The sequence below is a fragment of the Dromiciops gliroides genome, chromosome 2 (genome assembly GCF_019393635.1).
Source record: "Dromiciops gliroides isolate mDroGli1 chromosome 2, mDroGli1.pri, whole genome shotgun sequence".
NCBI lineage: Eukaryota > Metazoa > Chordata > Mammalia > Microbiotheria > Microbiotheriidae > Dromiciops > Dromiciops gliroides.
Window position 1 is genome coordinate 78165955 of NC_057862.1, and position 16781 is coordinate 78182735.

The 16781-nt window shown below is 39.2% G+C and overlaps 1 protein-coding gene across 1 annotated transcript in view; it reads right to left on the minus strand.

Annotated features, from left to right (window-relative positions):
• Positions 1 to 11569: 11569 nt before the first annotated feature.
• CC2D2B (coiled-coil and C2 domain containing 2B) overlaps positions 11570 to 16781 on the minus strand; it is a 110995-nt gene continuing 105783 nt past the window's right edge. The window contains 2 exon segments of the mRNA XM_043989534.1: positions 11570 to 11758; positions 15938 to 16115. Coding sequence (XP_043845469.1) covers positions 11570 to 11758; positions 15938 to 16115 — 367 coding nt within the window.

A 16781-nucleotide genomic window follows, 5' to 3' on the forward strand; every position in this document is an offset into this window, starting at 1 on the left:
TACAAAGCCAGCGCTGGGGCACATGCCGGACCCGCCTCCGCCAATCCCGTGTCGCCTTACAGCGGGGTCGCCCGGGCCTGTCCAATCAAGAGCCGCAGCTTGGAGATCCAGGTACTCCTCCTCAAGCGTCTACTTGGTAACTCTGAGAGAGCTGTAAGTACTAGGCATGCTCAGTTGGGTTGCACGAGCTGGGCCAGGGCAAAGGACTTCTCCTGCGAGGGCCTCCTCCTCCTCCACCACTGCCACCGCCTCTGCCACCCAGGCCGACTTTTTGATTTGGTCCAGGAGGGCAGGGCAGGGCGGGGCGTGGCGGCGCGGGGAGGGGCGGGGCGTGAGGAAGGTGGGTCAGACTACCACTCGCAAGACTGCTGGCAACCTGTGCGAGTTGTTCGGCCGTACCAGTAACCCGGTGAAGGGATTTTTTTCTTACCTTTTCACGCTTTTCGGACGTGTGTGTGTATGTATTTTGCACACGTATACACACAAATTGGTTTATATAGATAAAAATATAAAATGAGGGATGTTAAACATCCAAATAAATGTTCTTAATCACCTTAGGACTTTAGTTCAAACTTAGTGAGCATCTAATGTTATGGTGAAAAAATAATAATTATAAAGTAAAAAAGAAAACATCGATTGTGAGCAAGGCACTGTGCTTCGTGCTGGGGAACGCAAAGACAAGAAGGAAACTGTGATGTACAGATAAGTATAATAGGAAGCTGAAACAGTTGGGAGCAAAGTGGAGACTTATGACTAAAGGGAGAGAATTTTTTTAGCTGGGAAGATCAGGTAAAGCTACTTCAGGGAGATGTACCAACCTGAACCCTGAAGGAGGGTTGATTGTAAAAAGCAGAAACTAGAACAGTAATAAAAATCTGACATTTATATAGTATTGTGTGGTTTTCTTTAATTTTTTTTTTTTTTTACATTTTGAGTTTCAAATTCTCTGCTTTCCTATAGTCCTTCCACCACCCGCTAAGGAGGCAAGCAATACAATATCAATTAGACAGGTGAAGTCATTCTTTTTTTTTTTAATTTTTTTTTTTACTTCTGACTCTCCTCTCCCTAGCTCTGCACTCCCTTTTTTCACCCTTCCTTCTTTGTCCTCTTCCCCTCCTATTTTCCTGCAGGGTTAAATAGATTGCTCCTCCCAACTGGGTATGAAAGCTTTTCCCTCCATGAGGCCACTCCAGATCAGGGTCCCTGAGCTAATTCTGTGTTCTAAATTTTTCTTCCTGCCTCCCTCCCTCCTCAACCCTCCCTATGAGATGAAGCAATTCAATGTGTCCTACTGGTGCAGTAATGCAGAACATCTTCATCTTCCTTGAAAGTGTTTTGCTTTTTACTGCTCTCTCCCCCAATCTGCCCTTTCCTCCTTCCCTTCTCCCTCCCCCCACTCAGGGCAAAAGTATATTACTATACCTACTTGAGTATGTATGTTAGTCCTTCTTTGAGCCAATTCTGATGATATTAAGGTTCACTCACTCCCCAACTCCTTCCCCCTCTTCTACTCTCATCCATAAGCTTTAGGTGAAGTCATTCTAAACAGGGCTTTATGGTTTTCAAAGGACCTTACATTTGATTCTCAAGACACCTCTTCCAGGTAAGTACTACAGGTATCATACCCATTTTCCAGATGAGGAAACTCAAATTAAGTGAAGTGTCAGTGATGGGATTCAAAGTGATAAATCTCCTAATTCCAAGGTGACTGACTTTAGAGATAAATGGGTGCCTCCTAGCCATGAGGGACAGCCTGAATGAATAAACCAAAGCAGGAGAGAACTTCTTGAGTTATTGGACACGAAGGAGCTTGAAGGGGAGTAATGAGAAATAAAGTTGGAAAGATGAGAGCCAGATCATTGAAGGCAATAAATGCCAGTCTGAGAATTTGTATTTCATCTTGGACATATTTTGAGTAGGGGAGAGACGTGGACAGTCTTAGCAAAATAATTTTGGTAGATTGGGAAGGGAAGAGACCAAAAGCAAGACATCAGTGAAGAGGCTGTTGCAATTGCCCAAGCTAGTGGTGATGAGAGCCAGACCCACAATGAGACAGGAAGAAGTGGGGAGGAGACTGAGGTGAAATGTGGAGATACAATTGATGGGACTTAGTATCTTATATGATGGGGGAAGAGAGTCAAAGAGAACTCAGTTTTGTGTTTACAACATGGATGATTGGGAAGATGGCACTGCCATCTGCGGAAATGAGGCAGTTTGAGGTAGTGTTGAGGAGAATAAAAGTCCTCTCATTCTGATGAGTCTTCCCTTGCTCAAGGTATTTTTAGAACACCTCTGGGAATTGCTTTCAAGAGCCTATGGCACCTTCTTAAAATCAAGAATTTAGGACAAGGCCTTAAAAGTCATGAATACAACCCCACCCCCTTTTATAGATGAACAGACTAAGAGAGGGAAATGATTTTCTTAAGGTCACAGAAGTGGTAAACAGAAAAGCTGGAGGTCGAATCCAGGTCCTGTAATTGTAAACCCAGTCAATGCACTTTCCATTTCACTACACTTCACTCTTCTCATCTCCTTCCTTGGTGACGAAGCATCATCCTTTGATTATAGTTCCAAATTCTGAAAATAACTAAGAGTTATTTGGGGCCAACTGTGATAAGTAAACTGAGTGATCAGGTTGAGTAATATCATTTTTGGTTACAGATAAGGTGTGATTCTAAGGTGGCAAGCTGTCCTGTTTAACTTGTAAACTCTATAAAAGCATTTCCCCAAAATGAATTCTGGAAATGTTTTTACTAGTGGAATAAGTGTTTAGTTTCCCAAGGTAACTACTTTGAAGGATAACACTCACTTGGATATATGAATTGTATGTGAGAGAGACAAAGGCTGAGAAAAGTTACTCATTACACCTTTACATGACTTGTACTATCTGTATATTCTGTGTGGATGTCTCCCCTAGTGCATTTTAGACTAACTCCTGGATTAAAAGGGTTAGAGGGCTTGGTCACTGGGAAACAAGTATATGCATTTCCCCTTGTTTAACCCCTGGCAAAACATTAATCACAACTAGGGAAATTCTTTTTGACATTAACAAGAAATGATGAGGCAACTGTACCCATAGGTTTTTTTCCTGGCAATATTAGAAGTTTGAGAATTTTGTATCAATTTACCTAAAATACAATAACCATTCAGAATGAAAGAGAATTTCAATTCCTACTTATGTGCAAAGCATTGTACTAGCTACTGAAACAAGTCTTCACTTGAAAATAAATTACATTCTACCAGGGCATACCAGATAATGCACAAAATAAATACAAGGTTGTTATCAGAGGGAGAGGATACTCACCATCATTGCTGGCATCAGGAGAGGCTTTGCAAAGGAGAGTATGTGCATGCAGGGGTGTTTTGTGGGAGGAAGAGGGTGGAGGAAGTGTGTGCAGTAGACATCTCAGTATTTTTTTATTCTTGAGGGCATATATACATCTGCCAATAGTGAATGAATAACTATGAGAGTATACAAAATTTTACCTTATATTCCATTTCCCACTATTTTCCTACCCAGGATATGATCAGAGAGAAAAAAAGAGGTGCAGGAATTATTGTATTTTTTAATAATAGCAGTTGAGCAACCTTAGTGTTAACACCATCATCTTTGAAATGGTAAAAGAACCAGAGGAGGGCCTCCTTCTTTCTTCTTTGTTTCTTTGTTTCTTTTTTGGTGAGGCAATTGGGGTTAAGTGACTTGCCCAGGGTCACACAGCTAGTGTCAAGTGTCTGAGGTAGGATTTGAACTCAGGTCCTCCTGAATCCAGGGCCAGTGCTTTATCCACTGTGCCACCCAGCTGCCCCTGTGATTTTTATTTTCTTATTCTTTCATTATAGACAATAGACCAAAGATCAAACTCTAAAGTATTTCTAAGTTTACCAGGCTTATTGTTTTTTGTTTTGTTTTGTTTTGTTTCGGGGCCATGAAGGTTAAGTGACTTGCCCAGGGTCACACAGCTAGTAACTATCAAGTGTTTGAGTCTGAATTTGAACTCAGGTCCTCCTGAATCCAGGGTGGGTACTTTATCCACTGCACCACCTAACTGCCCCCAGAATGTTATTTTTAAAAAGACAAAAGTATCAAGGGGGAGAAGGAGTAATCAGAGCTAAAATGAGCAATTCTGATCCCCTAGTTGTCTTTCTCCCACCCTAGTTTGTACTTTATAAATGTATTGATTTATGTGTGCATTCTGTTCTCTACCCCCACTCCCCCTGCCCCAGGAGAATGTAAATTCCTTGAGGGAAGTGTTTTGCCTTGGTCTTGGTATCCTTAGCACCTAATACAGTACCTTACACATGGTAGGTGCTTAATGCTTGTTGAATGAAGGAATTAATGAATGAATGCATAAAATATCTTTCATAGTGAAACAGGATCCAAACTGTTGTTTTTGGTTACACCTATTACAATTAAAACCAGAATGCCTTGACTTGACCTTGCCATCTCATTAAAGACCATCCTTTACATCTTCTCCTTTTGGGGAGTCAAAACCCTATAAAAGAGTCACTATACTCATTGCTACCAATTTCATACCTCCCACCAGGGCTTTGCTGCTAAATAGTTCTCCAGGGGAAAAAAGTACACACTTTTAAATTTAATCTGCATTACTGACATGTGCTCTATCAATTTATTAGTCTAGAAATAAATAAAACAATAAGCCATAATTTTTAGCATTTGTCAGTTTCCAAGGTATAAATGATCATACTAAAAATTTAACAATTAGTTTCCTGGAGGAGCTATGACGTGAGCTGGCTCCAGCACCCTTCAGCCTAGTTTCTGACCCTTTCCCTCACCTGAAACTTCTCTTCAAGATTACCTTAATTGCTAAACTCAGGGTTTTTTTGTTGTTTTTTCCCATTTCTCCTCTCTACAGCTTTTGGCCATGTTGGCCATCTCCTCTTGGGCACACTTTGGATCCTAAGGCTTGCACCGGTTTTTTCCTGGTTTGACTAGTTCTTTTTGTCTCCATTACTATATCAGCTTCCATTTCTTATCCCTTTAGGCTTCTTCTTGGGCCCTCTTCTCTTTTCTGTATTTTCATTGGTGATTTCATATGTTCTAATGGGTTCAAGTATCATCACTCTTCTTTCCGTATGCTTTCCATTGGTGATCTTATGTACTCTACCAGGTCCAAGTGTTTATCTTGACTATATCCAGTCTGAATCATCCTTTTGAAGTCTAGCCCCACATCACCAACTATATGTTGGGATATTGTTATATGAAAACCAATTGCTATCTCAAATTCAACATATTCGAAACAGTGGATAAATTGCCAGGCCTGGAATCAAGGAGACCCAAGTTAAAATCTAGCCTCACTAGCTGTGTGACCCTGGTCAAATAGTTCCATCTCTGTTTGCCTTGGTTTCCTTAACTATAAAATGGGAATCATAATAGCTAGCACCTACATTCTATGGTTGTGAGAAATAATATCGTTGATAATGAAATATTTGTAAGGTACTTAGCACAGTGCCAGACACATAAATAGGCATTTAATGCTTATTCTCTTCTCTTCTTGTTTCTCCCTTATGCTTCCCCATCCCTCCTCTAAACTTTCCTACAGCTTTCAAAAATCTTTTGTTTTTAAATCATCTAAATTTCCCACTGTATCCCTCCCCCCTCCTCCCAGAGAGCCATCCCCTATTACAAAGAATAAAACAACATCAGAAAAGCTAAACACATCAATCAAACCCAAAATTAAATGCAGTGTTTTATACCTCTACAAAGAAGGGAGGAACATGCATTAGCATATCTCTTCTTTAAAGCAAGCTTGGCCATTATAATTTTGCATCTTCAGAGACAGGGTGAAAGGAGAGAAAGAATAGAATAAATGGGGGAGGGGGAATAGGATGAAGGGAAATACCATTAGCAATAGTAAACTGTGAAAGAAATTTGAAGCAAGTTTCTCCAATAAAGACTTTATTTCTCAAACGTATAGAGAACTGAGTCAATTTTATAAAAATAAGAGCCATTTCCCAATTGATAAATGATCAAAAATATGAGTTTTCAGATGAAGTAATCAAAGCTATCTATAGCCATGTGAAAAAAATGCTGTATTGGAGAGATGCAAACCAAAATAATTCTTGGGTACTACCTCATACCTATTAGATTGGCTAATAGAACAGAAAAGGAAAATGACAAATATTGGAGGGAATGTGGGGAAAATGAGACATTAATGCACTGTTTGTGGATTGTAAACTTGGTTCAGCCATTCTGTAGAACAATTTGGAACTATTCCCAAAAGACTATAAAATCATGCATACTTTTTGAAACTAGCAATACCACTACTACATATATATCCCAAAACATACAAAATGAAAAGGAAAAGGATCTATAGGAACAAAAATATTTATAGCATCTCTTTTCTGGTGGCAGAGAATTGGAAATTGAGGTGATTTTCCATCAATTGGGGAATGGTCGAACAAATTGTGGTATGTGATTATGATGGTATACTATTGTGCTATAAGAAATGAGCAAGATGCTCTCAGTATAGCTCATCTGAGTCTTTACAGGTTTTTCTATGTACAAAGTAACAGCAATACTGTGAGACGATCAGCTGTGAATGACTTAGCTATTCTCAGCAATATAATGGATCTGAGGGAGCTCTAAAGGACTTATGAAGAATCCTGTCCATCCCCATAGAAAGAACTGATGGTGTCTGCATACAGATTGAAGAATTTTTTTTTAAAACTTCTTGAGTTGCATGACCATAAATGTATAACCTATATAAAATTCCTTGCCTTCTCAAGCGGGGTTGAAGGGGGAGAATTTGGAACTTAAAGTTTTTAAAAAAAGATGTTCAAATTGTTTTTACATGTAATTGGAGAAAAATAAAATACCAAATAAAAATAAAGTTTATTAAATGGACAACTAAAAAGATGTTTTAGGTGGGAAAAAATAATTTTGCATCTTCATTGGCCATCTTCTCACCATCAGCCTTGTCACCAGGCCCAGAAACCATGCACTGAAGACTTACCCTTTCATCTCTAGAACACCTGTTCTGGGGTCGCACTGGTCTGATTGAAGTGTGCCTCTCAGATGCTACTATTTCAGATGGGCTCCAGACTTACTTTACTATACTCTCCAGATATATTCTTAATGCTTAAATGCCTTGCCCTCCTCCCACCCAGGCTTCCAGTTTGGAACCATAATTAAATCAATAATGCTCCTTACTAGAGTCTATCAGTCTATCCTATTGCTCCATTCACCAACCTAGAAACTGTACAAACCAAAGTCCCCACCACCACCATCACCTCTCTCCTATATGTTGTCTCTTCCTATTGACACATAAGTTCCATGAAAGAAATGTCTTCACCTTCATTTTTATATTCCCCAGAACAACATTTAAATGTACTTAAATGTGTTTTCCTTCATTCCTTTATTCATTTTTATTCTCTTCTTGTCCTATCCATCCACATTATTACATTCATTGTATATATTGTTTCCTTGGTTTAGCTTCACTTTGCATTAAGTTCATGGAAATCTCCCCATTTCTCTTCATTCACCAAATTTGTCATTTCTTACAGTGCAACAATATTATTCATATACCACAATTTCTTTTGCCTTTACCCAGTAGATGGGCATCTATTTGGTTTCCAGTTTTTTGCTAGTACAATCAGTGCAGCTATAAATATTTTGTTGTATATATGACCTTTCTTTTTATCATTGACTGCCTTGGTGAATATAGTTTGTAATACCATCTCTGAGTCAAAGGGTATGAACATTTGAGTCTTTTTCCCCACAAACTGCAATTCCAAATTTCTTTCCAGAATGAATGGACCAATTCAGAGCTCGACCAATAATTTATTAATGTGTATTTTCTCACAATCCCTCCAACTTTGATTATTCCCATCTCTGTTTTATCTTTGTTGCTTTTAACAATTTACTGGGTGTGAGATATTGTTTTGGTCATACTTTTGCATCTTCATTGATCATCTTTTCACCGGTAGCCTTGTTACCAACACCAAAAACCCTGGCCTCATAATTGTTTTGATTTGCATTTCTCTCAATAATTTGGAGTAATCTTTAATGCTTTATACTTCTTTTGAGAACTGTTTATCCAGCTGTTTATTCACATCTTGATGTTGAGAAAAATGAAGCTCAGAAAGTGGCTTGACCAATGGAAAATTGCTCTTCATCTGTTAAATTGCCTTTTTATCTTGGATAGCCAACTCTTTTCAGAGATGTTTGACACAAAAGTTTATTTAGAATATTTTGTTGTTGTTTTTTTATCTGAGTTATATACTGACTTTATTAGTGAAAAAATTTTTTTCATGTAACAAAAATTATTTGTTTTACCTATCCTATCTTTAGTTAAGAATATCCCCCTCTATCCATAGTTGTGAAAACTCCCTAAATTCATGGAGCTCAGCAGTATCCTCCAAGTCATGCTGCTTTACAACCCCTGAGTCATCCTTGAATCTCCTCTCACCTCCTTAAAATCTGGATTCTTTCTTTTCTTTTCTTTTTTTTAGTGAGGCAATTGGGGTTAAGTGACTTGCCCAAGGTCACACAGCTAGTAAGTGTTAAGTGTCTGAGGCCGGATTTGAACTCAGGTACTCCTGACTCCAGGGCCAGTGCTCTATCCACTGCACCACCTAGCCGCCCCTGGATTCTTTCTTTATGTCACTCACCTCTGTTCCTTTCTTTTGAATATACTACCTTAGTTTAGGCTCAAAACACCTCTTACACACCTTACACACCACTTCCTCTTCCTGTTTAAATTTTCTACTTCATGTACTAGCCAGATTTTGATGTAGTATTCCAATGCCTTCTCACAAATCTTCAGTAGCCTTTTCAAGTAACTTCTGCCATGATGGTGTTTAACACCTGTCCTTAGAGGTATTCCTTGATAATACCATCATACCTCCAATGATATTTATTTTGGAAACAGTTTTTTCATATACCACTGTGTGTAGATCCTGAAACGTTGGTATATATTCTGTCAAACACTACTGGGGAATGTGTTCATTCATGAAGCTGATAGATAGAAGAGATTTTGTTGTTATTTTGACTTGGTATCATTGATCCACTACTTGGATTCATGCCGCTATATTTCCGGTTAAGTATGCTCATTTTCTTTTCAAAATCCTTTGAGATATTAGTGCTGTTTTGTCATTCATTACTTTATTAAGTATAACTTTTGGAGTTTGAAAATCTGGAGATTTTCAGTTACCGCAAGATCTTCAACTCTTTCCTCTTCATATTTTAGTAACTCCTTGATTTCACTGGTTATTTTGCCTAATCTAGGCTTAGAAAGTTTTTTCATTTTTTTTCTTTCATCCTACCTTCCTTTCTTTTCTTTCTTTTCCTTCCTTCCTTTTATTCTTTTTTTGGTGTGGGGCAATGAGGGAGTTAAGTGACTTGCCCAGTGTCACACAGCTAGTAAGTGTCAAGTGTTTGAGACCAGATTTGAACTCAGGTCCTCCTGAATCCAGGGCTGGTGCTTTATCTACTGTACCACTTAGCTGCTCCCAGAAATAGGTTGGTTTTTAAAAATGATTGTTCTCTATAATTGGCAATATCTTGTTGGATAACTTGGAGTTTAGGGTACCATTCAAAGAATGTTGCTTATATCTGGTGAGACTTGTTTTCCATTTTGTTAGGCTATATGGATGCATAAGGAAGGTATTTGTGTCTTTAGTCCATTTCATGAACATTCAGTTTGCCTGCTTCAGTGGTATGTACTGAAAAATTTCTAGCCGGTGTGGTATCGGTATTTTTTATTTACATAATATATTTTGGCTTCTTCTGGTACCAGAAAAGAAAGGAGAGACAATCTTTCTGCTCCCTGCTGTGTCCTCCATGTTAAACTGATCATCACGTTGGTTTCCAAGAGGATAAGCCTACAATCCTATGCCAGCCTGTATGTTTCTTAGATTCACCTTCCTCTTAACCTAAATAGTGGTACTTCCAAAGCCCACTTGGCCAGCATTTCAGATTTCCTGTTAGGCCTTCATAGCTGGTTGATTGTTCTCAGGGCACAAAGACTCTTTGCTATGCTGCACCCTGATTGGCATTCTCTTATTTCGTTTCCTCCTAAGATGAAGAAATTAGGTTAGATGATCTCTAAGAACCCTTATAGCTTTAGTGTTCGGCGATTCCTCACTCTCACTGAGACTTGTGAAGGAAAAGAGACCATATTCTACTAATAGAGAAGTATTGATTAGACATACTTTTAAATATTTTTAATGAAAATGGTTTTGATTTACTCCTTTTGGTATCTCAAATAGTTTCCTAAGGTTCACATCTTAAATTATGCATATATTGTCTTTTGTGAAGTCATATAATTTTAGCAATCAAAAATTCAAAAAATAAAAATAATTTTTGCCACTGAAAATTGCAACTTTAAATAAAAATGTAAAGACTAAACCAAGAATCTTGTAAACACTTTTAAATGTAATGTTACCAATATACTTTAAATTGTCTTTTAATTCTTAAGAGCTTTTAATAATTCACTTTAGTTTTAAACATGTTCATACATCAGCAGTAATAAACTGCATTAATGGGGTCACGGTTTGTTAATTCCCTCCAGAAGATTCCAGGGGAACATCTGGAGTGTGCCCCTCTCGGCTTGTTGAGTTTGTGGTCTGCTGAGATTCAGTGAGTGAAAGATTTCTCCTGCCCTTTACTGTGTAAAATCAGGGCTTCCTGCTCTAAGAGCCCATTCCATTGGGCTCATAACCAAAAAAAAAAAAAAGCACCTACCCATTCTAAGTCCCTTAGTAACATGTCAGCAAATGGTGGCATTTTCTTCTGTAGCATGTAAAATGCAAGGACACACATACAGTGGCTTACTTTGTAAACCTTTGGCCACACTCCTTTCTTACCCTCTGGTCCACCAAGCAGGCCTCCCCAATACAGTCACTGGAGATGAAAAGGTGGAATTTTGATGGGGTCAAAATGGAGGAATCCTACCACTGAAGAAGGCAGAGATTTAAAGATTGCATCTCCATCTCCACTGAGCCTTAAGAACAGGTCAGACTCCACGGGACTTCTTCCTGGGGATTGATACTTCTTGCTCTTTGAAAACACCTAAAGGGAGATTCCTGCCACCATCTGAACAGGTATTTGAACATTTGTTTTGGAAAGATAAGTATTTAATGAGTATTTAATCCTGCTGTGTTTCTATATTCCTAGGGAAATGATCCTTGTCCCCTTGGGTTCTCATCTGGTCAGAGCATCTTTCAGTTGACAAGGCAGTAAGTCAGAAGCCCCATCACCACACTCACATCAGCAATGTGAAGGCTTCACCAGAGTAGTTCAAAGCTACCTCTTTACTAGAATTATAACTGCTGATCTTCAAGCAGAGTTTTTATTGCCTTAGGGGACCCCACCCCTTCCCCAGGGACTTTTCAGCAACTCCAAAGGGAACACAGTGTGAATTACCAGAGTGCAAGACTTCTTGGGGGAATAACTGACTGGACTAAATAGGTTCCCTGATATGAAGATCAGCACCACTCCTAGGCCATCAAAGCGCAGAACAGGGAAGCTTCTTTTTCTTCAGGAAGTTGCCTTTTAGATACTATGCAAGAATTTAACATTTTAGACACTGGTTTCATTTGTTGCTTTTCATTGATGACGAACCAAGGAAGCCAAATAGATCCAAATAGATAATATGTTATTTGGATATGCATGAATGTAAACAGCTAGGGCAAATTCTGTCTGGGGAAATTCAGAAGAATGAATGCCAGTTTGATACACAGCATTGGTTATTGACTGTAAATCAGTGTATGGCAGCTGGATAGGAAATCCTGAAACCTGGAAAAAATAATAACCATGAGGACAATTTGGAAATATAAAAGATTAGGTGCTACGTTTCAAAGAATTATAGACCCTCCGAGTTGAATTGAAAGGTACCTTAATGGTCATCCAGTCCAACCCATACCCCAACAATGTTATCTTAGTCAGCTTTTTCCAGCCTTTTCTCAGAGTGAGGGGGAAGTTGTTCTGTCCCTAAAAAGCCCATTCCACTTCTAGATGGCTTTAATTGTTAGAAAATTCTTTTTGAGTTCTCTCTTCACCACTTCTTCTTTTCTTGGGCACCAAACAGAACAATTCACTCTCTTCCAAATGACAGCCTCTCAATCACTTGAACATGTCTACTGCCCTATGTCCTCTCTTTTTCAGGTTAAGTATTCTTCAACTGATCCTTCCCGGGCATGAACTTGAAACCCCTCACCATTCTAGCTGCCTTCCCAACTCATCCATTTCTTCCAAAATGTGGCTGAATTGCACAGAACATTCCAGGTGTGGTCTGACCAGGCCACTAAAACTGCTAGGTCTTTTCCAGACATATTGCTGGCTAGACATATCCTTCTCCATTTGTCCTTGTGAAGTTGGTTTTTTGAACCCAAACGGAAGACTTTACAATAACTTTTATTAAATGTTACTTTATTAGATTCAGCTTTAGCCCCCAGGGGGGTCTGTAAATTTAAAAATAACTTTTTTTGACAACTGTATTTCAACATAATTTGTTTCCTTTGTAATCTTGTGTATTTTATTTTTGTACCTTGAAAGGGTCCACAGCCTTCACTAGACTACCAGAGGGATCCACAACGTGGACAAAGTCAAGAGCCCTGGCTCTGACCTGTTAAGATTGTATGATCATAGGGCAGATAGGTGGTGCAGTGGATAGAGCACCGGCCTTGGAGTCAGGAGGACCTGAGTTCAAATCTGGCCTCAGACATTTAACACTTACTAGCTGTGTGACCCTGGGCAAGTCACTTAACCCCAATTGCCTCACCAAAAAAAAAAAAAATTGTATGATCATGGACCTTGAACTAGAAAGGCCTCACAAGCTATCTAACCCAACCCCTCACCACTTTGAATCCTGTGTTATCCAGGTTATTAGATATTCTTCCCAGTTTTTTGCCATCTGAAAATTTGCTAAGAACGCTATCTATGTTTTTATGCAAGTCACTGATAAATAAAGGATAAGCCCAGATCCTTGGGGAACTGCACTGGACACTTCCTAACAAGGTGAGATGGACTGAATAATAACTACTCATTATGCCCAGCCATTTAACCAATTCCAAATGCATGTAATTGTACTATTGTTTAGCCCAAATATCTATATCTTTCCCACAAAAAAGCACAAGAAACTTTGCTAAATGTTTGCTAAAATTCAGGCAAATTCTTTCTATAGCATTCCTCTGATCTCCTATTCAGTAAAATGGTAAAAAGGAAAAGGAAATTTCTGGCATTACCAGTTCTTCATGAAGACCTACTGCCTCTTTGTGATCCCTGTTTCAGTTTCTAGATATTCACTAACTACCTCTAATAATTTTCTATCTAATCAATTCCCTGATCATTTTCATTATTGGCTCAAGGAAATACAATTATGCACATATGAAATACTTGTTGCTTTAGGAGGAGTTTAGGATGAGACAGCTTGAGGAAGTGGTTGATTTGCTAGCACTATGCATACATAATGCCATATGCTACTTATTTTAGGTATAATAATTATAATTGACCTTTTAGAATTTCATCTGACAGACAGTATATATAGTTATATTGCCTATGAACTTGAGTCATAGATCTGGTCTAAGCAACCAATCCAAAGTCTAGGTTCCCAGGTAATATTTGGAACTAAAGAGATCAACTGAAATAATACATAGATAGACAGGGATGAATGGATGGACAGATGGACAAGCAGACTATTCATTAAATGCTTACTATGCACCAGGCACTATGTTAAGTTCCCAGCTTACAAATACAAGCAAGGAAGTTCCTGCCCTCAAAGAGCTTATATTCTAATAGGCGAGGAAAATATTCTAATGGGTGCTGAAAAACAGAGAGACAGGAATATGAGGGGTGGGGAGAGGCTACCCTTGTGGGGCATTAAAAAGAGAAGGCAAGGAAGTATTGTGGAGCCTAGGGCTGGGAAAGATAAGGTAAAAGCTCCCTTATCAGAGCCAAGACATCCAGGGAGTTGAGTCTAAATTTCTGACAGGGTGAGCATGGTCAGAGGAGAGGGCCACAGTGAGTAGACAGCTGGGAAGTGGGCATGGGAACAGCATCATAGACATTTACGTAGTGCTTTGTGTTGTAAGAAGAATTTTATATATGTAAACTTATAGTAACTCTATGGATTAGGTAACATAGGCATTATTACATTATACAGATGAGGAAACTATGGCGGAGAAAAGTTACATGACTTGTGTATGTTCATTATAGCTGAGGAGGTGTAAACCCAGGATAACCCAGAGTTCTACTGACTACAAACCCAGCATTATTTCCACTACACCATGTGGTATAATGAATAGCGCTGGCTTCAGAGTCAGGAAGACCTAGGTCAAGTCCCGTCGATGACACCCACTGTCTTTGAGAGCTAAAACCAGTCATTTAACTGCCCAGTTTTTCTAGGCAACTCTCCCAGACTATACATTGTATAGGAGATACCCATAGGGGCAGCTACGTGGCACAGTGGATAGAGTACTGGACCTGGAGTTAGGAAATCTCCTTTTCCTGAGTTCCAGTCTGGCCTCAGATACTTACTAGTTATGTGACCCTGGCAAGTCACTTAACCTTGTTTGTCTCAGTTTCCTCATCTGTCAAATAAGCTGGAGAAGGAAATGGCAAACCATTCCAGTATTACACTCTGCTAAGAAAACCCTGAAAGGGGTCACAAAGAGTCAGACATGACTGAAATGACTGAACAACAATACAAATAAGTATCGAATGAAAAAGTTCCTTGGGAGTGGAAGGGTTTTTCTACATTGACAAATTGGCAAGCCTGGTTAAAAACAAACATGCAAATAAATAAATAATGATAATAGAAGTAATAAACATCGAAAATTTTTCATGAAATGTGGGAAATGTTTTGAAGGGGAAAAAACTATTTAAAAAAATAGGGTAGGGGCAGCTAGGTGGCGCAGTGGATAGAGCACCAGCCCTGGATTCAGAAGGACCTGAGTTCAAATGTGGCCTCAGACACTTAACACTTACTAGCTGTGTGACCCTGGGCAAGTCACTTAACCCCAATTGCCTCACCCCCCCCCCATATAGGGTAGAGTCAAAGCAAAAAAAAAAAAAGCTACCTGCTGGCTGCCTCCTTTTTCTTTCCCCATAGCTATAAATGCTACCCAAGGAGTTCCTAAATTGTAACCAGGGTGGGGATGGGAGTGGAAGGGTCTGTCTATTTTGCAATTAATAACTTGTGGACGTTTTTTCACCCACAGAAAATCCTCTCCAATTCCCCGGGCACACATTTTAGTATTTCCTGGAAGTACTGTCCTACACTGCACAGTCTCCTCCTTGGATTGACAAGGGCTAAGACTGTCTAGTCCAACAAAGTTCCAAGTACTTAAGGTGACCAATTTTGCTAGATCCTCATCAAAGATGTAAGAAGCCCACTCTATTCCTGAGCTTTTTAAGCATCTGATCTTATACAACACTTTACTTCTGGACCCTGTCCTGGGGGAGAAGCCCCTTGTTTCAGAATTTATAGTTCATAGATTTCAAATATTTAAATAAACAGTTTCAAAGTGAGGCTCCTCAAAGTGTCCTTCTGATAGTATCACATCACATTTGGAGATGTATTATCTTGGTATTTGGTGCAGTGGATAGACTACTGGGTCTGGAGTCAGGAAGATTCTTCTTCCTGAGTTCAAATCTTGTCTCAAATATTTATTAGCTGTGTGACCTTGGGCACATCACTTAATCCTATTTGCCTCAGTTTCCTCATCTGTAAAATGAACTGGAGAAGAAAATGGCAAACCACTCCAGTATCTTTGCCAAGAAAACCCCAATTGGGGACACAAAGAATTGTATGCAACTGAAAAGCAAGAAAATCTCAGTATTCACATGATTTTTGATGCACTGGAACACCCAGCTTCTCAAGCCATATTAACAGTCATTTCAGGATTACTTAGCATTCCTTTTTAGTAACTAAGTAAATTAAATTCATTTCATAAACGCATTTAAACCTATACCTACCCAATAAAATTGTAGTAGTCTTTCAAATTCACTTTCTTCCTCAGTTGAAACAAGGCTCCCCGTTCCAAGTTCTAACTTAGGAAGAATTTGCCTCAAAATAGCAGTGCATTGTCGATTCCAACGAGTTGGCTGCTTGGGTCTCCATTCCATCAATTTACATTTTAAGGTTCTTTCAATCCTGAGTCAAAAGTAGAAAGACTGATTATTAAGAAGAAATACAGGGGCAGCTAGATGGCGCAGTGGTTAAAGCGCTGGCCCTGGATTCAGGAGTACCTGAGTTCAAATCCAGCCTCAGACACTTAACACTTACTAGCTGTGTGGCCCTGGGCAAGTCACTTAACCCCCATTGCCCCGCAAAAAAAAAAAATACACACTGGAAGGGGTCCCAAATTTGTACTTAGGAGGCCTCAGTTTGAATTCTGGGTCACCTTATTAATGATGTGATCTTGGGCAAGTCACTTTCTGGGCTTCATTTTTCTTACCAGAAAAATTAGTCAGTTGTACTAGATAATCTCTCCTCTAGAGTTTATGACTCACTCCTACAAAACTATAATTGATACACAATATGATTTTTGTTTTGTTTTGTTTTGTTTTTTTCAGGGCAATGGGGGTTAAGTGACTTGCCCAGGGTCACACAGCTAGTAAGTGTCAAGTGTCCAAGGCTGGATTTGAACTCAGGTACTCCTGAATCCAGGGCCAGTACTTTATCCACTGTGCCACCTAGCTGCCCCCCACAATATGATTTTTATCATGAAATAATGAACATGGGTTCTAGCATTAGACCTCAGGAGGGTACAAGTATCTTCTTTATTTAGCGAGTGACCCCTCCCCCTTTTTTGTTACA